The sequence below is a fragment of the Hypoxylon trugodes genome, assembly GCF_022578975.1.
Source record: "Hypoxylon trugodes strain CBS 135444 unplaced genomic scaffold F4822scaffold_3, whole genome shotgun sequence".
Lineage (NCBI taxonomy): Eukaryota > Fungi > Ascomycota > Sordariomycetes > Xylariales > Hypoxylaceae > Hypoxylon > Hypoxylon trugodes.
In genome coordinates this window covers 960,630-981,987 of record NW_026250018.1, presented here as the reverse complement: position 1 = coordinate 981,987, position 21,358 = coordinate 960,630, and the positions used below count along the sequence as shown (strand labels likewise).

The window sequence follows — 21,358 nt, the reverse complement described above, 5'->3', positions numbered from 1 at the left end:
TGACATGATTGGCAAATCAGGTGTCAATTCCTTCATTTGTTAGATGCACGTGAAGTTCGACGAAGACTCCATTAGCCCCCGGCCACCTAGACGTTGATTGTAGGACTTCGTAAAGCCTTATCAACACAGTACCAATAGAGAGGGAAAACGCCGTCGACTTTCCAGGATTTCGATCTTTCCATTTCAGCTGTAACCTTTAGCTCTGTAACACCTATATTTAGAACCTGTCTTAGCGCAGCGGGTAGCCCCACCTATAGGGCTGTCAAACCTGGAATAGAATAGCGGCAATTTTTCTAGAACAAAACCCCACTTAAATGTTCACATCTAATGCAAATTCACTGATGTAATTCTTAAAAGATAAGGCATCGTGGCAATGAACGTATAAGATGATTAAGCTGAGTTAATATGACAAAGTATTCAGCCTTGCGGCTCGGTTAGAAACCTGATTCATCTAATAAAAAAAGGCTATGATATCACTCTAAATAGGTTGTTACTGTGTAGGTTGAATTTGATTTAGCAAAAGTCCTCCTGGAGTAAGAATAATCAGCCGAGGGCCAATAAACAACTAGTAATCTTACAGCTTGACAAATAGTATCGTCGTCAGGTTGTGCTGTTGTTTTGCACAAACCGAACCGAACATCGCTTCAGAAAGGATTTTACATCCGTCGCATAGCTCCGGCCATATTTTATTAACTAAATACCCTTGTACAATTATCAATGTTGGAACTTGAAAGTTGTCGAAAAGGCCTCTAATCATTACTACCTACATGTAAGTACATCTTAATAATACGCAGTCATTACACAATATCCCGCCATCAATACTCATACCCCCATGGTATATCCGGCTTTCCAATCTGACCCGTCAAAACTTGAACCCGCTCTTTATCTATGCATCGATCAATAGTCTTATCACTAACTGTATGGTCAGCAAAAGTCGTCACCAACTTTCTTTCTTATTGCCACAATACTTGACTCACGCCGGAGTAGATGAGGAGAAGGAAGATGGATCAATACCCGCTACCAAGCTTGCATGCAGCTGATAGTGTGTCCAAGATTGATATTGGCCGAGAATGAAGGTGAGGATGAGGTGATCCTCCACATAATCAACTACTGCAGCATGCATGCGAGTAATTCATGAACATGTACATTTCTCCGCGCCGGAGGGCGTAAATATGACACATATCTAAACGTACCTAGATATCATGGTGCTTAATCCACAAGACCCAATACATTCCGATAGGCTATCAACAGCCCGGAGCCGTCATCATTCCCTTCCCCATGATTTAGACGAATCGAATGTTCGTCTTCCTTGCATGAACTGCCCCGCGAACGATTAATGTCTCAATACAATACGTATCTGATAAAACCGGTGCATCGTAGGGCTTATCTTGCATACGCTCATTAACACTTGATTATGTCTAGAACCCGATGGCTTATTATCTCGTATTCGCATTCTAAGCAATTATTATATCAAACCGAATAATTTATATGGACAGAGAAGATTTGTATATTCTATTACATAAATGCATCTTATGGCCCCACCCATTTTCCATTTCTGAATAACGCCTGAGTAGATTTAGATAAAATAGTAAGAAATAGCATCATGGTTTTTGGTAAGTGCATATAGTGTTCAAACAGCGTAAGGCCAATCTAGTGGCCAATACTGGTAGTAAATCCCGTTTTTTTAGCTGAAAATTGCTGAGACAAGACTGAATGGTAGAAGGCCATCCTTCTCTGGGTTCATATGACGAATAGGAGGGTAGAACCACGTTGGGGTAATCCAAAGCTGAAATGCTATCAACCAAACATAACCTAGGATATGCTCGTATCCCCTGAGAAACTTAATGCCTTGTTTCTTGTAAACGTGTTGGACGGCATCTTCGATCATTATTCCTAATGGTTGGGCAAGGAAGAACGCCATTGAACCAGCTTCAGCGAGAGGAATTCTCATCGACATATCAGCACTAAAGTGTATTAGGCCAGATATGGCGAAAGACACAGTCAGTCTGAAGTAACGTGATAATAATGTGCCTCGAGGGATGAAGAACGCATCGTTCGCTAAATCGCTTATTCCCTGAATACCTCTTCGGAACATTTGATGCCAGCTCGTACTATGTGGTTCAGTCAGCAACGGCATCTTGAAATGTTTCATGATCAATATGTTGGAACTTACCCCCAGAATTGCCTGATGGACCATGCTTCTTTGATTGGTCCATACAATGGCCTGCATTGATCCGGTGTAGTAATACCGGTTAAGACGCTGACAAAGGAAGCGACCTCTATCATAAACAGGTTGAACAGGTAGGTGTTGATCCAATAGACAGTAACAGCTATTACTCGGAAAATTAACTCATCTGACGTGAGCTCGGGTATGCGTAGCAATAGGACTTGGTTCCTAATACCAACAACGTTGGCATCAGGGGGTGGTCCGGATGACAGAACGTCAAGGATAATGTATATGGCGACAATTGATGTAAGTTTTTGTCGGAGAAACTCCCTGCGGCTAGGAGCGCCTGAGGGCCACGAGGGAATGTTCTTGACCTGCCACTTCGTACCGATACGACGGAAGTTTGCAAGTAACATGATAGCCCAGTAAGCACCCTCATTCCTTGAAGGATCGACTGTCTTTCCACTTTCTGATACAGACTTGGGCATATCCTCAGGACCTGCTTTTGAGTATAGCAGAAGTTCAAGGGCGCTCACGGAAAAGAGCCAGCCGTACGCCGAGAAGGTCGCCTGGACAGATCGGCTGTCAAAGCATCCCTCAAGAGTCTTCTGGAGGGAATATGACGATGCCAAGATTGCGAGTGCAGATACATAGCGAAGTGCTGATTTCGGATGTATGTGGAAAATAGAGAAGGTGTAAACAGCAAGGAAAGATAATACACTAGCCGCAGGGGCCACAAAAGAAACTGACGCCATGGTAACGACGTCGCGACAAAACGACTGATAGAGGGGGATGTTGACGATCTATCGATGGGTTAGGAAGAGAGGGGGAAAACCATGAAGGTGGGAAGGGGTGTTTAGAGAAGAATTACTCTAGTAAAAACCACGAGGTGCGAGGTATCTCCTTAAGTGCTCTTTTACTATAGGTACCTATTAGAGAGTGAAGTACTGTACGAGCCCCAGTTTTTGGACTTCAAATAACCAATTAAATACAAGTATTTCTATATTACTTAAACTATTTCTGAAATGAATTGAAAAGACGTAGTGGCTAAGACGAATTAGAATTAAGGATTGATTGTCTTGGCAGTACTCTTTTGGTTAGTTGGTCCGGAAAGACTTAGTACAGTACTTACCTATAGCAAAATACTTAAGGTGATAGGAAGCTCTGGCGAAGTCTTGGCACGACGATTTCACAGGTATCCATCATAGGATCTACGCAGTGAAAGATACATGCAGTAAGACCCTTATTGAGAGGGAATATAGCGTCTTACCACATGAAAGGCTATGTTGAACTCTTAGTAATGAATCCTAACAGGAACACCACGTGCGATCGGGGTCTGGATGATACTGAGTCAGCCCACATGTATACATGCTCCTCGCTTAAGTTCTAAGTAAGCTATTTCTCGCCCATAATAATTTCCATTTCCGAGTGGGTCTGTCCGGTAGCTTCTTTTACTTCCTATTAATATCAACCGAAACAGAAAATGGAGCTGAAAACCAAGGCGAGTACTTAAGCGCGTGGCCGCCTTGCTGGGCTGCTGGGTAGTATGTGACTTGGGGCTGAAACGAGGCTAATCTCCGTTTTCCATAAGAACATAGAATCCTACCTATATCATAGCTATACCATAACTATATCACAAATACACTCGCCACGTGCAATCAAGGCTGCTACAGCAAGGAATTGCTTCCTTTACTACCTTGGTACCTGCAAGCTGACAAGAGGGTGAACGTAGCGATAGTGGTTAAAAGCATATGCGCTATAGAGGAGCCATAACTTTAAGGAGAATACACCCCCTGTTTCCGCGTCAGCCCGGAGAGCTAACCCTGTTTTACTCCACTATTAAGATGCAGCCACACGCCCCCTCCACATTCGCAAATACGATTGGTTTAAACCGTCCGAAACATTCTAAAAAGAGTAGGTGCCAAGCCATTTTTAACTTTTTAGGTTTCTTGTTCCTTTGTAGCTCTCAGTGGGTTTAGTGGAGACGCTGCCTGATACGTATTCAAGCGTATTACTGATTATCACGACCCATTTATACCCATTCGTCCTATTCATACTCTATTCATTCGCTGTATGGTTCAAGCGAATCTCGCTAATCGTTAAATCTAGCCTTCTGTGGAGCCCCATTCCGTTTCTACTAGGGATGTACTAGGATATTTGGCTGGGGCGTGAATATTTTTAGCAGTCAATTTGAATTGTCGATGAACAAGACGGATGTTGGCGTAACATTGGCATGGGCTTACCGTGAGAAAAGTAATTCCGTAGAAACTGTGCCGTAGTAGCTGAATCATCTAGTACTAGGCGCCTAGGAATTTATACTATAGCCTTTCTCCATATATCCAGCTTTGACTCCCCTGACTAAGCTTCATTGCTGACATACATAGCTACGTGACATTCTCTCCTTGGTTGCTGTTCGAAAGTCCTGCATCTCTTAATATTATTTGACTTGTGGTGGGATAACAAAAGCGCTTATTTAACTTCTTTTCTCTCTCCTTATTCGTTCTCTAAGCGTTTCGATCAACTGGGTAAAGAGCAACATTACCCCTGACGCTCCCAACATCTTCCTTAATAACTCGCCGATAAAGTCCAGGACCAAATATCTGACACAACGGAAACATCAACCTTCTCAAAACAACACGTTCAGACGGGCTCCCCGGGATTAACAACAAGAAATCCATCAAAATGCCAAGTCTTGAACGTGAGCTCGTAAATGGTTTGGGCAAATCGGGGGTACCCACATTAGTCAACAAGTGCATCCATGATGCCATCTCGGAGAATGTTGTCACTCGTGGCAACGAAATAGCCATCGATGCCTGGGACGACACTCTATCTTTCCTTGAGCTCGAGCAACTATCAACCAAACTCGCCAACCGCCTAGTAGAGCTTGGTGTAGGAAAAGAGAGTCTCGTCCCTCTCTGCTTCGAGAAATCAGCATGGGCTATTATCAGCATGTTAGCGGTATTGAAGGCCGGGGGAGCCTTCGTACCCCTGAATGGAACTCATCCCCGCCATCGTCTCGCTGAGATTGTTGAGGACACCCGCACATCCGTGGTGGTAACTTCAGTGAACTGGCACCCCACCTTATCTGGTCTGGCTGCAACAACTCTCCCCGTTTCACGCCAAGAGATCAACAAGCTCCCCGAGTCATCCTCTACCCTCCCTCAATCTTCGCCTAGCGACCTAGCTTACTCGATATTCACATCGGGAAGCACGGGCAAGCCTAAGGGTGTCCTGATCGAGCACAGGTCCTTCATGTCCGGTGCGCTGAACTGGGGCCAGAAGTTCCACCTCGGACCGGATACCCGCTTCTTTCAATTCTGTCAGCTTACTTTCGATGTAAGCATAATGGAGATATTCTCCAGTCTCATCTTCGGCGGTCGTATCTGCATCCCCGAAGAGAATGACATTTACGGCAACATCCAACAGCCATTAGCTCGTACGCGAGCGACGCACCTTTCGTGTGCACCGAGCTATTTGCAACTATTGTCACCCAGCATGCTCTCTGACCTCCCATACCTAAAGACCTTAATTCTTACGGGGGAGATGGTCCATGGAGATGTCGTTGCTGCGTGGGGACCCCACCTTGAGCTCCTTGTAGCTTACGGACCAACAGAGGCGAGCGTTTTCTCTTCCATAACACCTGCGCTTAAGGCCGAAGACGCTATTACCGGATTAATCGGCGAGCCTAACTCTTGCCAATACTGGTTCGTCGACCCGGAGAACCGGAACAAATTGGTCGAGGATGGCGCCGTTGGTGAGATGTTGATCGAAGGACCAATTGTTGCCAGGGGTTACCTCCACGATGAAGAGAAGACCAAGAGCGCCTTCCTCACCGGGCTCGAGTGGGCTGAACCGTCGAGGCGCTTTTACGCCACCGGGGATCTTGTCCGCAGGCGAGAGGATGGTAGACTAGTTTGCCTTGGCCGAAAGGACAACCAAGTCAAGATCAGAGGTATCCGTATCGAGACTAGTGAGATCGAACACCACATTCGAAACCACTGGGCGGAGCGTAAATGGGCTGTGTGCGTCGACAAAGTCGAATCTCGCGCCCTGGCTTCCGCCTTGGTTGCATTTATTAGCCTAGGGGATTCGCAGGATTCCACCGCCGCGCCCGCGATCCAATGGTGGAAGATGCCCCAACTCCGACAACCTATTTTCGAGGCCGACAAGGCGCTAAGAGAATTGGTGCCCGATATCATGGTACCCGCTCTATTCGTTCCTCTTCAGCGCTTCCCTTCTACCACTAGTGGAAAGGTTGATAGGAAGGTACTTCGAGAACTCGGCCAGTCCCTTAACGAGGAACAACTTCACTTCCTTATGAAGGCCGAGGAGTCGACGACCTCTGAATCAAAACCGACTGTCGCAGCCGCCAAGCCTCAACTTACTGAGACGGAAGCGCTGCTCGCTGAGGCCTGGGCCGAAGTACTTCGATACCCAGGAACAATCGGTCCGGATGACAGCTTCTTCCGATTGGGAGGAGACTCGATCGCGACTATCAAGCTCTCTGCGGCTGTTTACCGAAGGAACCTGACCCTTAACGCCACCACCATCATCCGAAACCCCATATTGAAAGACATGGCGCTTAAGGCGAAGCATGTCGAAACAAACGCCGAAAAAGCGCAAAACCAAGTCCCTCCCTTCTCGCTCGTAGGCGGACAGCAGGATCCGTTGGTCCAGGGATTGATGCAGCAATCTGCTGCTATCAGCCAAGTTGCGCCTAGTGCAATTGAAGACATCTACCCTACCGTAGCTTTCCAAACCTTCACCATGGCACAGTCCATCACGAACTCGAACGGCTATGTCAGTCAGTTCGTGTTTGAACTTCCCAAGGATATCGATCTATCCAAGTTCAAGAAAGCTTGGGTGGCCACTCTAAAGGGCGCTAAGATCCTACGCACCCGGTGCTTACCGACCCTAGACCAAAAGGGATTCGTTCAAGTCGTGTTGAAGGAAGACTTCCACATGGACGTGCATGATGACCTCGCCAAATACTTGGAAGAGGATCGACAGGCTCCTATGGCTCTTGGTCAACCAATGAGTCGATACGCTGTTGTCCTTGGCGATAAGCCGACGTTCGTATGGACTATGCACCACGCTGTATACGATGCGTTCATGGTGAACTTGATTATCGATGCCGTGCGAACGTACTACCTTGGCGGTACTCCCCAGCCGTTCGTCCCATTCAGCCATTTCCTGAAGGGACCGAGCGAGGAGGAGAGTTTGACTAACTTGGGATACTGGGGTGCAAGAATGGCGAACGCGTCCATCCCCAAGTTCCCCGATGTCAAGGACCCGACGCGTCCCATTTCTGCCGACGCGATCGACGTCCACAACGTCGACATCGCGCGAGACTTGAGCTCCAAATTCTTCGTTTCAACCACAATCCGTGCTGCGTTAGCCTTGACACTAGGTCAATTGTCTGAGACGAATGATATCCTCTTTATCGATGTTCTCAGTGGACGAGATTCGTCGATGGCGGGTATTAACCGTGTCCTCGGACCCACTGGAACACCACTACCCCTCCGTATTCAAATTGACCCCACGACAACTGTCGAGTCGCTCCTTGAGACAGTACAACAAGAGACTCTCGACAGAATGACGCATCAACGCGTCAACCTGCTCGCCCTTATGAGCGGCATGGCCAACTTCCTACCCAAGACTATCCTCGACGTCCGTCACTCATCCACTCTGTCCTTCGGTAATGAGCTCTTCAAGCAAGCCGACGTCAAGGATGAAGGTGGCCAAGTTCTCGGTGTTCCACTACTCATCGCCTGCGATTTCGGTGATGAGAAGATTGAGAAGCTTGAGTTCCGATGGGACAGCAACATAATTTCTAGCGATGAGATCGCTACCTTTATCGTTACATTCAAGGAGTACTTGGTTGAATTGTCTAAGAAGGACCGGAGCGTGTCTTTGGAGAGCCTGCGACGGATACTATGAAGCATGAATAGAATGGGATACCTATAGAGATTTGATTTATAAGCGACGCATGATTTGGATATGATAATGTTTGAGTTTTGAACATATTGCTATTGTATATATGTAATAGGAAAGTTGGGCTCGTAGACATCGAAATAGATCAAAAAGTTACTAAGACGATAACTGACCGCAGTGACGCTATGGAATAGCATGTCTTAGAGCTGAATGTCCACTAGCCCAGTGCTTTAGGTACCAGGTAGGGTGCCTATATACGCCTGGACACCCACAAACTTAGGGTGCATTCACTGCACTGATTTTATAGCACTGGAGCTGCTTCATATTAGTAAAAATCGCGCCGTTGAGGCGATTGCGATCTTATTGAAGTGGCATCAAAATATCGTAATCTCTTTTAAACCATCTTGATTGATTTCATTCTCAAAGATCGTCACAGTGTCGCCTTGAGATTGCCAGAAACGTCCAATTCGCGTTGTCTCGCCATTAACCCGGTGAACGACAAGACCGACATCCAGAGCATGGCCGTCAATGTAATTCGGGATCTTCATGAGAAGCACGCATGATAATTCTTGTTCGGCAATGGGCGAAAGAGTATCCGGCGCCCACGAAACAGCCCGACGAGTACGCGAAGATTTATCCGCTAGGTCGGATTTCCGATCGGGAGGAATGAAAACTTCTTTTATGGCGGCGCGCAGGCGGATGAATCCCCTCCCGCAATCCTTGCCTATTTCTACCACCTGTGCAGCCCAGCTCGGAGTTATGTTTACAGCGGCCATTTCCGCGAATACCCGCCCTTGGATACCGAGCCAAGACCACGATGGGCAGAGATATTCCTTTGTTTGTGGGTGCTCCGACGGTGTCTCAACAAACCACACTAATTCATTGAGAAGAGTTTCTTTCCAAAGCCCCCATATATTAGTCCAATGTGTTCGGCGCTCGATTGCTTTGATGATACTTGACACAGCAACTAGGCGATCGTCGAAAAAAGTGAGCCCGCATGTAGAGTACGAGGCCTGAACGTCGAGCCACATCTGATAAATATCCGTCTTGTCACCACATACGGGGGCATGGACAGCACGGGTGAGCTGTACACAGGCCTTTAGGAAGGACGCTTTAGGGGAATACTGGTACCTTTCACCGAAAGGATTGCTTTCAGTGGCCGAACATTCAGCACACTCCCAAGCTAGGCCCCAAGAGCCGTAATACAGCGTTCTTGGCGCTAAAAGGCGCTCTTGTACAACCCACGCACGTGTGTGTAGGGGAAATGGCTTACGGGGATTGAGACGAAGGCTAGGTCCCAGACGCTGCGAAAATTCAGCATGCAAGCCATGTGGTAGGTCGCAAATACGGAATGCTAGCGGGTTTCGTTCGCTATTGTCCCCCTGAATTCCCTGATCACTCTGCCCTATAAAACAGCCCTCGAAGGAAGAGCGGGCAGTGAGTGCGGCAATAGTGCACGTAGAATGGGCGTATATCTCCCCCATAATAGCGGATTCCGAGCGCCAGTCCGACGGAGAGTCTTGAATGATGCATAATGAATCAATCCAAAGGTATCGGAAACTGTGTCATTTATTAGCCACTTCAAAACGCATACGTATTTAAATAGAAGCACATACCCCAATTGACGAGTAATAACAACCGCATCTTGAAACGTTCTTGGGAGCTCAGCGAACGGTATATCTTTCTTGAAACTATCGACTCTTTTGTCGAGTAATTTCAGAATGTCTGCACCTCCCCAACAGTGAGACAGCGTTAAATACTCCGGCCTAGAGTTAGGCCTCTGGTTGCCTAACTCCGCTGTAACCACCAATCTTAATACGCCATCATTGCCGCTACCGACGTAAACGAGGCGTGCAGGATACCCATAATCGGCTTGGAACAACGTCGCTGCCAGTGAGCATTCCTCATGGTGTTGAGTACACTGTTTTAGCCACTCCTTAGCTAAGATAGCTGAAGGCTCATAAGAAAGGGATTTCGACAATTGTGCATTGTTATAGATTTTCGCGTCTGAAAATAGGAAAGGGGAGTCCGACTTAGGTTCTTCGACACGTCCCTCCAAATCCCGGAAAATAGTAACCTCCCCCACAACCTGTTCCCGACTACCATTTGAAGGCGATTCTGTGTTTCGAATCTTGTTGAATACCGGTATAACATTTAACCAGGCCCCTCCTGATCGACTGACGTAAAGTGTGACCTTAACCTGACTTTCATATTGTTCTTGGGCAATATCGAACCCAAACATACCCAAGAAAAGGGAACAAAGATGGCAACCCTCTAGAGATGATGCTTGTAGTTCCCTTAGATTAGAGTATACTCGAAAGTCTTCTTCCCCTTTATTCAATGTCGGCAAGAGACTAGAATTGGTAGCAGCTTCGCGGCATTGAGTGCACAACGTGTGTTCTTTCGCAAGGGTCGACACTGCATGTGCGACGCTTGGGGTACCTAAATTGCCTGAAGCTCCAGCTGTTGTAGGCTCTTCGGTGGGGCTTGAAGCCTGTGACTCCGCTGATTGGCTGCGAAGGCAAGGAATACAGCTATAGAGAGCAGCACAACAAAAAGCGTTTGCCATTTATTCAATGAATGGCGAAGAGATATAAAAGTGATCAATTACATCTATACTGACTACATTTTGGGGGCATGGGATCAATCACTGAGGAGGAAAGTTGTTATTGATGCCTGATGGGCTGAAAAGGATATGGAGAGCAGCGACACATCGCGTGGTGTGTTTGATAAATTACAGGGCAAGGTTACGGGGCGAAGGACCTCTTCCAAGGTTATTTACGCCCTATAATTGTAGCGCGTATTAGCGGCGTCTGCAGTATAATCTATCTACTAGGTACACCTACCTAGGTGCAAACAACATTAAGATTCGAACGTCTTTTTTGGTTGAGTCGCGGTGACCTAAAATATATTTTATCTAACATTATATTAATATTATTACAATGATTAAACCGCTATGCTATGCCTGATTCAATATTTTACAATGGAACGGAGAAACACACCCAGATCTAGCCCCACCAATGCTCAAGTCCCCACTAGAATTTCTACTTGATCCTCTAAACGAAACGCCAGAACGCCTCCCCCACCGCAATTCAATCTCTTGTCTCGCAACCTCCATACCGTCACGGGTATCCTCAAAGTTCAAATGCTCTCTTCTAAAGCTTTACTAGTCCTAAAACCAATGAATGGCAGCCTACTCTTCAGAAATAGACTGCTGCAGATTACACTCACGCTACTAAGAGCCATAGCTGAACTAGCCCAGACAGGATCTAGCCTTGTATGCGAACCATTCACAACTACGGGGTATAGAACTCCCGCGGCAATGGGTAGGGCAACTAGATTATAGACCAGAGCCCAAGCGAAGTTGAATTTGACTCGTCGGAATACCGCTCGGCTAAGGCTAGTCAGAATGAGCAATGTGTTGAGATTCGCATTGACGAGGACGAATTCAGCGGCAGATATAGCAACATCGGATCCTGAGCCAATAGCAATACCAACGTCGGCCATAGTCAGAGCCGGAGAGTCATTAACGCCGTCTCCTACCATGGCAACTATGGCCCTAGATTTGGTAGTACCTTTTGCGAAAGGAGAAAATCGCGGACTGGGTCGTGCTTGGCTCTTTTGGAGGTAGCTGATCTTGTCCGCTTTCTGCTCTGGCAAGACTCCAGCAATGATATGATCAGGATCGATGCCAACAAGAGCACCAACGGCGTTGGCAGTCTTCTGGTTGTCGCCAGATAACATCCAGATATCTTTGCCTTGCCGACGAAGTGCTGTAAGGACAGACTTCGTCTCTGGTCGCAATGGATCAGCAGCTGCGAAGATGGCCAGCATCCTCCAAGCAGTAGGCTCGGGCGAGTACAAAGAGCGTCCCGCAACTAATACGATAGATTTGGCTTCATCCTTCCACTTATTAAGAGTTTCCAGAGTCGTAGGCGCGATCGACACAGCAAAGTCCTCCATTAACCTCTCGTTGCCAACAAGCATTTCGATAGTCGAGAGCTTCGATCCCAAATCGAATGTAGCCGTCATTCCTTTGCCAGGGACTTCTTTAATATTTAGAGACCTAGTCCTTTTCGCGCCCCTGTCTTCACAGAAAGCAACAGTAGCCTTGGCAATCGGGTGACTACTGTTGGACTCAATCTCATTTAGACAAGCAAGCACGACCTTTTCCTTCCAACCGTCAGAACTTGATGGAAGGAACTCATGATCGGTCAATCTCGGCTCCCCTCCTTCTGTCAGTGTGCCAGTCTTGTCAAACACAATAATATCGATGTTGCTGGCTTCTTGGAACGCCTCACCACCGCCCTTGGCGAGGATTCCATACTTGGCAGCCAGGCCACCTCCCACAAACAGTGCTGTTGGTGCGGCAAGACCAATACCACAGGGGCAAGCGACGATGAGGACGGCGATAGCAAATTGGAGAGACCAGAACGGCCAGCCACCTACGGGAGCGTCGAGATAGTCGCCAGGCAGCCTTCCTGAGAGGCCAAGGCTCAGCCAAACCAGCCATGTAGCAACAGCTATCAGCGTAACTACAGGCACAAAGTAGCTTGTGAGAGTGTCGGCGATTCTTTCTATCGGAGCCCGTCGCGCTTGACCCTCTCGTACAACCTTGATAATCTGGTTTAACATGGAATTTCCCGAAGCACCCGTAATGCGCATGGATATCGGGCCACCATTATTCACCGTACCCGAGAAGATCTCGTCCCCGGAGGTTTTCCGAACTGGTCGAGATTCGCCCGTTAAGCTGGCTTCGGAAAACTCAGCTTCTTGACTAAGCAGAACGCCATCCCAAGGTGGAGAGCCACCGTGAATAACTCTAACCACAGCACCTGTCTCCACTAAGTCGATGCTAACGCTCTCATAGTCTTCTCCCTCGTCATCCTTCTCTGTGGAGGTTAGAAGAAGAGCTTGTTTTGGTCTGAGATTTCCCAGTTCGGAAACCGCCTCCCCGGTTTTCGCTTTGCTCCATGCCTCAAGTAGTCGACCAATCAAGAGAAACATGGTGAGAAAAACGACCGAATCAAAGTATGTCATGTTCTTTTGCATCATATTTTCCTTGTCGCTCTGACTCGCTGCGATGATTATCTCGGCGATAGATCCGAAATAGGCAATAGTAGTGCCGAAAGACATGAGCAAATCCATGCTTCCGAACTTATAGAAGCGACGTAGGAGCGGCACGGGACTGCTAGGCCGCCATAAAGAGTATAGTTCTTTCATCATACGTCGATGAAATATATCGGCCGCAAAGAAATAAATGGGTGTAGCCATGACGAAAAGGGACCACTCGGCGCGCGTGACCCCGTGGAGGCGTTCCATGAGGTACATCTTGCTGGTGTTATCATCCGGTATGAGCGCCATGTAGACTATACCAATAATGAACGAAGGTATAGCGATGATAACGGACAGAATCACCCTAAAAAGGATGTGCTGCCGTATCTGATGGTGCATCTCTCTTGCTCGCTCTTCGACTGTGGGCAGATGATAGATCTCAGGATGGAATTCCGAGTCCGCGGCGGCGATAGCGGCTAGAATTTGGCGGATTGTGAAATCAGGGGGACTAGGAAGATAAGAAATTGTCGTGATGGAATCTTCAGGCGTCGAGACCCCTTCAATCACCACCCGATCGCCGAACGTAGCTAAGGCTTCTCTGATCCGCGCCGGGCAATGCTCACAATAAACACCATCCACACGAATCATGACCGTCCTGTGGGAACTCTCTTCAGGACGCCCCCCTAATTCCTCAGCATCATTAAGCGTTGCCTGGTAGCCGATGTTGTTGACAGTCGCAAGAACCTCCTCGGCATGTTACTTTCTCTCCACTATAACCGTGGCGCTACTGGTGACGAGGTTGACATCGACCTCTCTTATAAAAGGCAGTGATTCGAGTGATGAAGTAATTGAACCGACACAAGAACTACATGTCATGCCTCCAATAGCTAGGGATAATTTCCATGGCCCGCTGCTAGCGTGTGCCGCGGGCTTTCTCGTCGTCTCTTCGATCTGATGGATATTCGCCTGGTAGCCACTGTCTTCAATGGCTTCGATCAAGCTTGACGGGTCGTGCTCGCCATCGTACTCGACTATGGCACTCTGTGTAAGCAAAGCTACATTGGCAGATCTCACCCAAGGTATTTCTTGAAGTGTAGAAGTGATCTTGCCGACGCAAGAGCTGCAGCTCATGCCGTTGATTGTGATCGAAGCCCTGAAGCTCTTGGGAGCCACTGAGTCGATGACGACAAGGGAATTGGGGGGCTTTGGATCTATCGAAAGTGCTTCATCGCCTGTAGGAGGCGTGGTATCATGCTCTTGTTGGCGACATTGCTGACAGTGTTCCGCGTGATGCCTCCTCAACGTATCTCGATCCGATACTTTTCGGGTCCCGTTCAACCAATTGCTAATAAAAGCAGGCCATCTGATCGGAAAGTCGTCGTCAGCACTGCTGCGCGGAGTATATTGTGGAAGCTCCCCGATAGCTGGATCTTTAATAAGAGTGTCTACTTCGTAGCCGGCCTCTCCCAGTGCTTTAGCAATCGCCCGAGGACTCAGCGAAGCAGGGTGTTGTACCGTCAAGCTGTGTGAGACAATAGAAGTATCGACGGCGATTGGCTTAGGCCGCAGAGAGAACAGGAAATCATTTAGAAACGAGGCGCAAGTTGGACAGTGAATGCTAGGTATTAGAAAAGTGCTCTGTAGAGTCTTCGGCGTCTTCGCCGTGAGCGCCATTGCAAACGAAAGTTTAAGAAGGATTCTGGATAACGGATATCTAGCACAACTTGCTTGTCGCTGAGCAGAGAATTAGGCTTGTTAAGGAACCAGCTATGGAGATTACATATTTATAAAAGTTGAATAAAAAAATAGCCACGACTAATTAGTAAACCGGAGAACAGACTAGAACGGTGTGATCAGATCAGGTTGACTGACCCATGGATCGGCACGGAATCGAATCATTCATTAGTCGCCCGCCAAGGCCGCACCAGACCGGGGCCGGGCCGGTCTAGGCAGCGGCATTTGTGCGCGAGTGTTTGGTGACGTTGCTTCTACCTAATCCCCTAAGGTGTGGACCGGCAATATTCGCGCCTATACTACATTAAGTACATCCATATTATAGACATATCATACTCGCCCATTTACGTCGGCTTAGCTGATCATATCCAATTGTGAAGGCTGACACCCACTCCTGTAGTTCGTTACTGTCGCTAGCCCGCACCTTAGGGGATAATCGTATCCTTACCTGTTGTCAAGGTGTTTGACGCGAAGAACGAGCCAAATAATGTGAGTCTTTTGTGCTGTAGATCCAGGCGTACACCAGTTCGTGAGAATGTACTCTACTCTTCGAGGGTTTTATGTAAACTCCCGGTTATTTAATACTAAGAATTATCTTATTAAAATTATAGGAGTCATTGTTTAAGTCACTTGCTACTATGGTATGGTCGTAAGCCCTTTAATAAAATAATTTAAACGTTATTCAATAGGTATATATTATCCCCTTTCAACTTGTCGACGGTACATCTTCCGAGCATCCTATCTGGACTTTATATAAAATGACAAGCTTCGATCTCAAAAGACATGCCCTCAGCTTAATGGCATGCCTTGCCATATTTCCTTAGTCGGAGATAATTATATGGAAGGGGCGCAAGAAAACCTGCGCCCATCGAAATAACGGCGGCAGCCCAAAATGCAGGAGAATCAAAAGCAACTGTGCCCCCAGTCAAGTGGTAATCAACCATGTTCTGTGCTGCTTCCATTGTAAGCATAGAAATAAAGCTCATGCCGACTGCGGTTTTGGTAGCGCTAGACCATGACAACTTATCACGGCCGTATCGGAGTAGGATGGTCTCAAGAAGCATCGATGTGGTAAGACCGCTGGCCACTGCATGGATTTAAGGTGTTAGAAAAATCATTATAGCCTCTATTGCACCCGGATCAAGGTGTTACTCACTTGCTATACCCATAATGACTCCCGTGCCAATGCCTGGATAAAATGCCTGTAGAAACCACATCGCGGAAAAGTCGCCACTGGTACAGCCAATCAAACATCGCAAGGTATTGATCGCCGCTCGTTTCCAGATTGGTGCTGATGTCCAGAACTGAAAAGCCATCGGCGTAATGGCATGAATCTTGTTTGCACAGTGTTCACCGCTCTTGGGCTTTTCGGATGTTTGATTCGCAGTCTTGCAAGAGTATCGTCTCAACGCCAGTGTCGAATTAAGATACCCCGATCGAGTCGCATAAAAAGGAGGCATTCTTATACCGCCCGGTAATGGCTTAGTGCCATTACGAAGGTGCGCAAAAACCCCCACGGGTCGCGAAACTCTGGCTGTTGAGCCGAGCATGATTATCCGAGCTAACTAAGTTCACCACGGGCTTGTATCACTATGCAAGAAAGTGTTAGGCGGTTGGTTTTAATTATCTTGTCCATACATTATTTGTTAAGATGAGTTTGTTCGTAGAAGCTGGCGGAGCCGGCTCTAACTTGTCGCGAGTTGCGCGGGTCAAGCTAAGCTCTAGAGCGTTCAGCGGCGACTAGGATTTTTCTTAGGACCCTACTTCGCATAGAGGTACCTAGGTATGTACCTGGGAATTAGGCTTAGTACATTTATAATCAATTGTTAAGGCCCCTGGATCTCGCTAATGACTGGCTGAATCCTACGCACAAATGGCGCGCGCTCTATTCTAACTGACGTCCATGCCACCGCGCCAAAACGCCGTGCGAATATACAGTGTAGGTAGTGGCGTATCATGCTGAGTTACAGGGAGCCATAGACTAAAGTCACTTGTAAATACAGGGAATTATAGCAGTGTATGCGCTATAACTACCCCCTTATAAATACAGCACATTACAGCGCTTCACAATGGGTGACGACAAGGCGCTATATTTATAGCACCCTGAGCCTTGTAGAGCGCTGTATTTATAGCACCCTTGTAGCGCATATTGATAGAAGTGCCCTGTCACTGTTGGAACTATCGATTACACGATCCGCAAGCATCTATATTTCTTTAGGTCAGTTAACTAGGAGTTACATTCATTGTCCCTAGCCTAGCTACCTACTTACCTAGGCACATAGGTAGGTAGTTAGCATGCCAGGACTAAGATAGGAGTAGAATATCACAGGGTGTAGCTACACTCAGGCTTTACTGTCTGTAACACAACATCCCTCCTCATCAGGTCCACTAAGTCTACAGAAGCATGACACATTAATTGGAATGTCTGCAACGGCCGCCGCGACAGTAAGCTGTTTCTTAATGAGAACTGCTTCAGTGTTATGTCCAAGGCGAACAAGGCATTCATGATAACCCTTCAAAGCCCAGACATTATTTGGATGCTGGTGGACGCGAACTAAAGTGTCGTCCAAGCCAAGGTCTTCTGCGTTAGCTGTTGCGGCTTTATCGACGTGCCCCTGCTCTAACAGAAGTGCCGCGAACGCACGTCTGGTTGGTACCATCCAAGCCCATGGCTCGGCGTACTCTAAATTATCATCACGAGAGACAGCAAGCCTGAGGTGATCAAAAGCGGCTTCAAAGTTGCCTCGCCGATATTCCAATTCGCCATCTAACATAGCAGCAGCAACACCTAGAACATCTCGCACCTTGTTCGGGAAGATCAATGCGCGTGGCTGGTACAAGATCTGCTGAGTCGCGGAAGAGTTGCCGCTCCTTATCTGCCTCTTCGATGTCGCCGGTAGCAGCACAGACGATTGCCCTGCCATAGTGAGCCATTGCCACAGTTCCACAGCGTAATTTTTGTTCTGCGGCAAAGGTTGTCTTTTCAAGGCGTCCCACATACCAAATCGAACGAGAGCATGTATTCGAACAGCCTTGAAGAATTCCAACCAATCTGCCATCGGGGGTGACTCCATCAGTAGCATCTCATCCGTAATAGTAGCTTCCATTCTATCAACCGCTTCTATAGTGGTCTTCGACTGGCCAGTAAGCATACTTGCGTAAACAAGGGAATGATAGTCATGGAGGCGGTATAGGCTGTAAAAATTACACGGCCCTTGTTTGGCAAAATACTTGTCATCGGCGAATGTAGCTTTGATATTGGTAGCAACAGCTCGGCGGTAGTCACCCACAAGCACGTCGATGTGACTCGGCATATGGTGCGAGGTTGCGCAGGTGATCTGCGGCAATCAGAGCTGCCTCTGGGGTGGAAGACATCTCCATCAAATGAATATACATATGCAAGATTCCAGTGTGATACTTAGAAGCCGAGTTTTCCAAGCCTCCTTCTAACATGGCTTTTACCTCTAGAACTGGCGTGTCGAGCTTTGGATTTCCAGTGTTCTTGTCATAGAGAGACCGGGAGCTGGTGTTCATCAAGGCGTCTGCGGCCAGTGTGATGATATCTAAGTCGCCGTCCCCAAACTTCTGATAGACCTGTCTCATGGCATTGGAGTAAGCCTGAACCGAAGGCTTTAAGTCGCTAGGGGGTATGCTAGATGGATAACGATGCTGGATAGCTCCGATCAGAGCAATCTCCACTGGGGAAGCCGAGGACAGGTGCTTTTGGGCTTCCTGTCCCATATAGTGACCAAGCTCCATTGTATTCTTCAAGTCCTTCTCATCGAAAGCGGACCAACTTTTGTTATAATTTGGGGCCTTAGCAAAAGCAATACCCCAGTAGCCCATAGCGCAGGCGGGGTCGTGAGCGATGACCTGCTGGTAACAACGAATGGCTTCCTCATGATTGAAGGCGTACGTCCAGAGGAGACCACGGTCGAACGATTTCTGCGCGTCGCTGCTCTCCGTACTGACTGGTCGATGGAATGTACCTAGATCGTAGTACTCGGCCGCGGCTGGTATAGGGGTAATGTGTGGGTGTCAGGATTTCATTGTATCTCGCAGCTTCGGGTTAAGTTTGTTAAGATACAGAGATCTAATTAAAGGGGTATAAAACTTACATGCCTCGATGTTGGTCTGCAACTTTTAAGCAGCTAAGAAATGTCTCGACATGATGCCGAGACGTGGGGCGGTATCGGGTGGCCCTATCCGGATAAATGACAACCGGCGGATTCTGTAACACATTTATACAAATTACATTGCAATGACTGCATTCGTAAACCAAGACCAAATCATATGGTCCATGGATGAGAAGGGACGCGCACCCTAGGAGTCATGCGCAGCTTGCGGTTTTTGTGCGTGGAATAGGGGTCACAGTTCAGGTGGGGGCTCCGGGTGTCGGTACCGTGTGTCGGTTCGGCTTGGGTGCCTTTTGATGACAGGGAAAAATGTAGTATACGTTCTCTCGCCGTCGATGCTCCTTAGAGGCATTTGTGCGCGAAACTAGTTAGTTAGTTGAGTCACTGTGCTAGCATAGGGACTGTGGATAGTTTAGACATGATTATGAATCAATAGCCAAATATCAATGTCGAAATCGCCCCTAATTACGGGAGCACAAGATAGCACTTCCGTTCATGCCTATAGTGTATCCGTAGCCACGCGTCGACGAGCCTTAGTTGGTAGCTTCTCGTTGCTTCTTATTTCTTGTTCTAGCTTTCTGATACCGTCATTTCTCAACAGGCTTATGCGCAACGTAATAAAATGAAATAGGAACGGACTGGAGCGGACCTCAAATATCGCTGCCAGAAGTTATTCTTTCTAAAATTGCTGATCTTCGGCTCGTGCTCCAACATTTTCCCAGCAGGCGATCAACGTGGAGTAGGTGTCCTCTTCGGAGATACACGAACACCGTGTAAGCCGCTGTTGCGGAAGCTACAGCAATGGTGGAGATCAGGGATGGCCACCCAAACTGATCCGGACGAGAGAAGACGATGGTCGTGGCATAAGCAATTAGTTCAAAAGCATTCTGCCATGCTGCTTCAACCGAGGAGAACCTTCCCCGGCTCTCTGACTGAACCTCCTGTCAAGGTTTTAGTGTCGATATCTGTGAGTATAAAACATGCAGCAAATCTTACCTCTTGCACAATTAATTGGCTGTAGAAGTCAAACCCTCTCAACCCCGGTCGGCTCAGGATGCTGCTGACGACGAGAGCACTGGCAGAAGCAAGGGGCTGGTCTTTAAATAAGAAGAATAACGTAATTCCGGAAGCTAAAATAAGAAACTGCCAGCTGCTGAATCATAAACCTGCTCGTAAGGGGCCAATCCTTATTATGAGCAATGGAGCAACCCATGTTGCCAGCACTTTGAATGCCACACTGACCGTTCTTGCAATGCCCACTTGAGTGGAACTATAGCCGGAGATCACAAGGAACGTCACCATTTGGCCCGCAAAACTCAGAACTGTAAGGTAACGAAGACTTTCAGCAAACGAAGCGAGAAAAACGGGGTGATGTATATAAAAGGCGAAATCTGAGATAAATCTGGTCACGACGGCCTGGGAATTCCGCCGTTGGCGCGCAAACATTCTAACCCGTTCGGAATCGTGATCGGAATCACATGGTATATCCGTCGGCTGGGTTGTTTTTGGCACTTGTAGCTCAGACACATCGTAATAGACTCTCGCAATAGAATAGTACTCAACAGGCACAGATGCGATGTTCAAGCCAAAATTGACGATGAGTGCTAGCTTCGTCGAGTATCCGTCAATCAAAGCTATAAATAGCGGACCAACGAGCTTGCACATCAGATCGATGCGACGCAATTGCGCATTGAGAGTAAGGAGAGCTGACTCATGCTTCCCGGAAACGACGACAGTCTGAAGATGGTTAATGAAGTGGCCAATTGCGGTGTGTTTGAAGACAATACCCAGTCCTTTTCCACCGACACAAGATTCATGATGGAGGATATTTTTTCTAAACAAGCAAGAAAAACGAGTAATGCCAGAAGACCCTTTTCTCCTTCCGGGCCAACATTTGGTAGACGGATAAGTAGGACGTAGAAAAAAACACAAGATGTAGCAACAACGATACGCTGACAGACTGGAGGGGAGATTAACACCATTTTATAAGAGATTTTGAGTTGGATGGTTACCAATGGATACTCGCACAACCTGTAAACGGTTACCAGTATCAATATATCGGCCGATAATAGGCGCGAAGAGAATCGCAGCAAACCCCCGTGCTAATGCGTAGAGTGACAATGCTAATAGGGTTTGGGGATATATTGCCGCCAGGTAAAGCACTGCGCCGAATTCGAACACGCGAGAGTTCCAAGTAGATAGGAAGTGCGAGATATAAAGCTTACGGGCGATAGAGGCGGTGACATTGCTTGTGTGAAGAACCTCATCCCCTCCCGAAGACCGATCGTCTAGGAGGGGTGCATGCTCGTCAACCGATACAGGCTCGGGATTA

General features: G+C 47.6%; 7 protein-coding genes across 7 annotated transcripts; 1 reads left to right on the top strand and 6 right to left on the bottom strand.

Annotated features, from left to right (window-relative positions):
* Positions 1-1,527: 1,527 nt before the first annotated feature.
* On the bottom strand, positions 1,528-2,801 carry F4822DRAFT_394377 (membrane bound O-acyl transferase family-domain-containing protein). Its single transcript, XM_051457356.1, has 2 exons — positions 2,174-2,801; positions 1,528-2,111 (listed from the first exon to the last, which is right to left on the bottom strand). The coding sequence occupies exons 1-2, from the start codon at positions 2,653-2,655 to the stop codon at positions 1,685-1,687; spliced, it is 909 nt and encodes a 302-aa protein (XP_051316538.1). The 5' UTR covers positions 2,656-2,801; the 3' UTR covers positions 1,528-1,684.
* A 2,048-nt stretch (positions 2,802-4,849) lies between these two features.
* Positions 4,850-8,107, top strand: F4822DRAFT_426608 (amino acid adenylation; the record flags this gene model as incomplete). Its single annotated transcript, XM_051460595.1, has 1 exon — positions 4,850-8,107. The coding sequence occupies one exon, from the start codon at positions 4,850-4,852 to the stop codon at positions 8,105-8,107; it is 3,258 nt and encodes a 1,085-aa protein (XP_051316537.1).
* Positions 8,108-8,293: 186 nt separating this feature from the next.
* Positions 8,294-10,670, bottom strand: F4822DRAFT_442020 (heterokaryon incompatibility protein-domain-containing protein; the record flags this gene model as incomplete). The annotated part of the gene is made up of 2 exons (XM_051462939.1): positions 8,294-9,661; positions 9,718-10,670. 2 exons carry the CDS (start codon positions 10,668-10,670, stop codon positions 8,476-8,478), a joined length of 2,139 nt encoding a protein of 712 aa, XP_051316536.1. The 3' UTR covers positions 8,294-8,475.
* Positions 10,671-11,242: 572 nt separating this feature from the next.
* Positions 11,243-14,830, bottom strand: F4822DRAFT_426606 (heavy metal translocatin; the record flags this gene model as incomplete). The annotated part of the gene is made up of 2 exons (XM_051460594.1): positions 11,243-13,867; positions 13,934-14,830. The coding sequence occupies 2 exons, from the start codon at positions 14,828-14,830 to the stop codon at positions 11,243-11,245; spliced, it is 3,522 nt and encodes a 1,173-aa protein (XP_051316535.1).
* Positions 14,831-15,536: 706 nt separating this feature from the next.
* F4822DRAFT_394369 (uncharacterized protein) lies at positions 15,537-16,657 on the bottom strand. The gene is made up of 2 exons (XM_051457355.1): positions 16,047-16,657; positions 15,537-15,977 (listed from the first exon to the last, which is right to left on the bottom strand). Exons 1-2 carry the CDS (start codon positions 16,438-16,440, stop codon positions 15,685-15,687), a joined length of 687 nt encoding a protein of 228 aa, XP_051316534.1. The 5' UTR covers positions 16,441-16,657; the 3' UTR covers positions 15,537-15,684.
* A 575-nt stretch (positions 16,658-17,232) lies between these two features.
* Positions 17,233-19,161, bottom strand: F4822DRAFT_436475 (uncharacterized protein; the record flags this gene model as incomplete). The annotated part of the gene is made up of 7 exons (XM_051462308.1): positions 17,233-17,536; positions 17,573-17,770; positions 17,801-17,973; positions 18,007-18,011; positions 18,045-18,140; positions 18,181-18,903; positions 19,146-19,161. 7 exons carry the CDS (start codon positions 19,159-19,161, stop codon positions 17,233-17,235), a joined length of 1,515 nt encoding a protein of 504 aa, XP_051316533.1.
* A 546-nt stretch (positions 19,162-19,707) lies between these two features.
* F4822DRAFT_394366 (Ferroporti-1) lies at positions 19,708-21,163 on the bottom strand. Its single transcript, XM_051457354.1, has 4 exons — positions 21,039-21,163; positions 20,814-20,986; positions 20,023-20,763; positions 19,708-19,967 (listed from the first exon to the last, which is right to left on the bottom strand). The coding sequence occupies exons 2-3, from the start codon at positions 20,841-20,843 to the stop codon at positions 20,185-20,187; spliced, it is 609 nt and encodes a 202-aa protein (XP_051316532.1). The 5' UTR covers positions 20,844-20,986; positions 21,039-21,163; the 3' UTR covers positions 19,708-19,967; positions 20,023-20,184.
* Positions 21,164-21,358: the final 195 nt, after the last annotated feature.

Bases quoted from the DNA above. Each gene is read 5' to 3' on its own strand.
- F4822DRAFT_394377 (XM_051457356.1), bottom strand. From the start codon at position 2,655: ATGCCCAAGTCTGTATCAGAAAGTGGAAAGACAGTCGATCCTTCAAGG. The intron at 2,112-2,173 runs GTAAGTTCCAAC...TGAACCACATAG, and splicing joins TCCATCAGGCAATTCTGGGG to TACGAGCTGGCATCAAATGT.
- F4822DRAFT_394369 (XM_051457355.1), bottom strand. From the start codon at position 16,440: ATGCTCGGCTCAACAGCCAGAGTTTCGCGACCCGTGGGGGTTTTTGCG. The intron at 15,978-16,046 runs GTGAGTAACACC...AAATCCATGCAG, and splicing joins AGTCATTATGGGTATAGCAA to TGGCCAGCGGTCTTACCACA.
- F4822DRAFT_394366 (XM_051457354.1), bottom strand. From the start codon at position 20,843: ATGAATCTTGTGTCGGTGGAAAAGGACTGG. The intron at 20,764-20,813 runs GTATTGTCTTCA...AACCATCTTCAG, and splicing joins TGTCGGTGGAAAAGGACTGG to ACTGTCGTCGTTTCCGGGAA.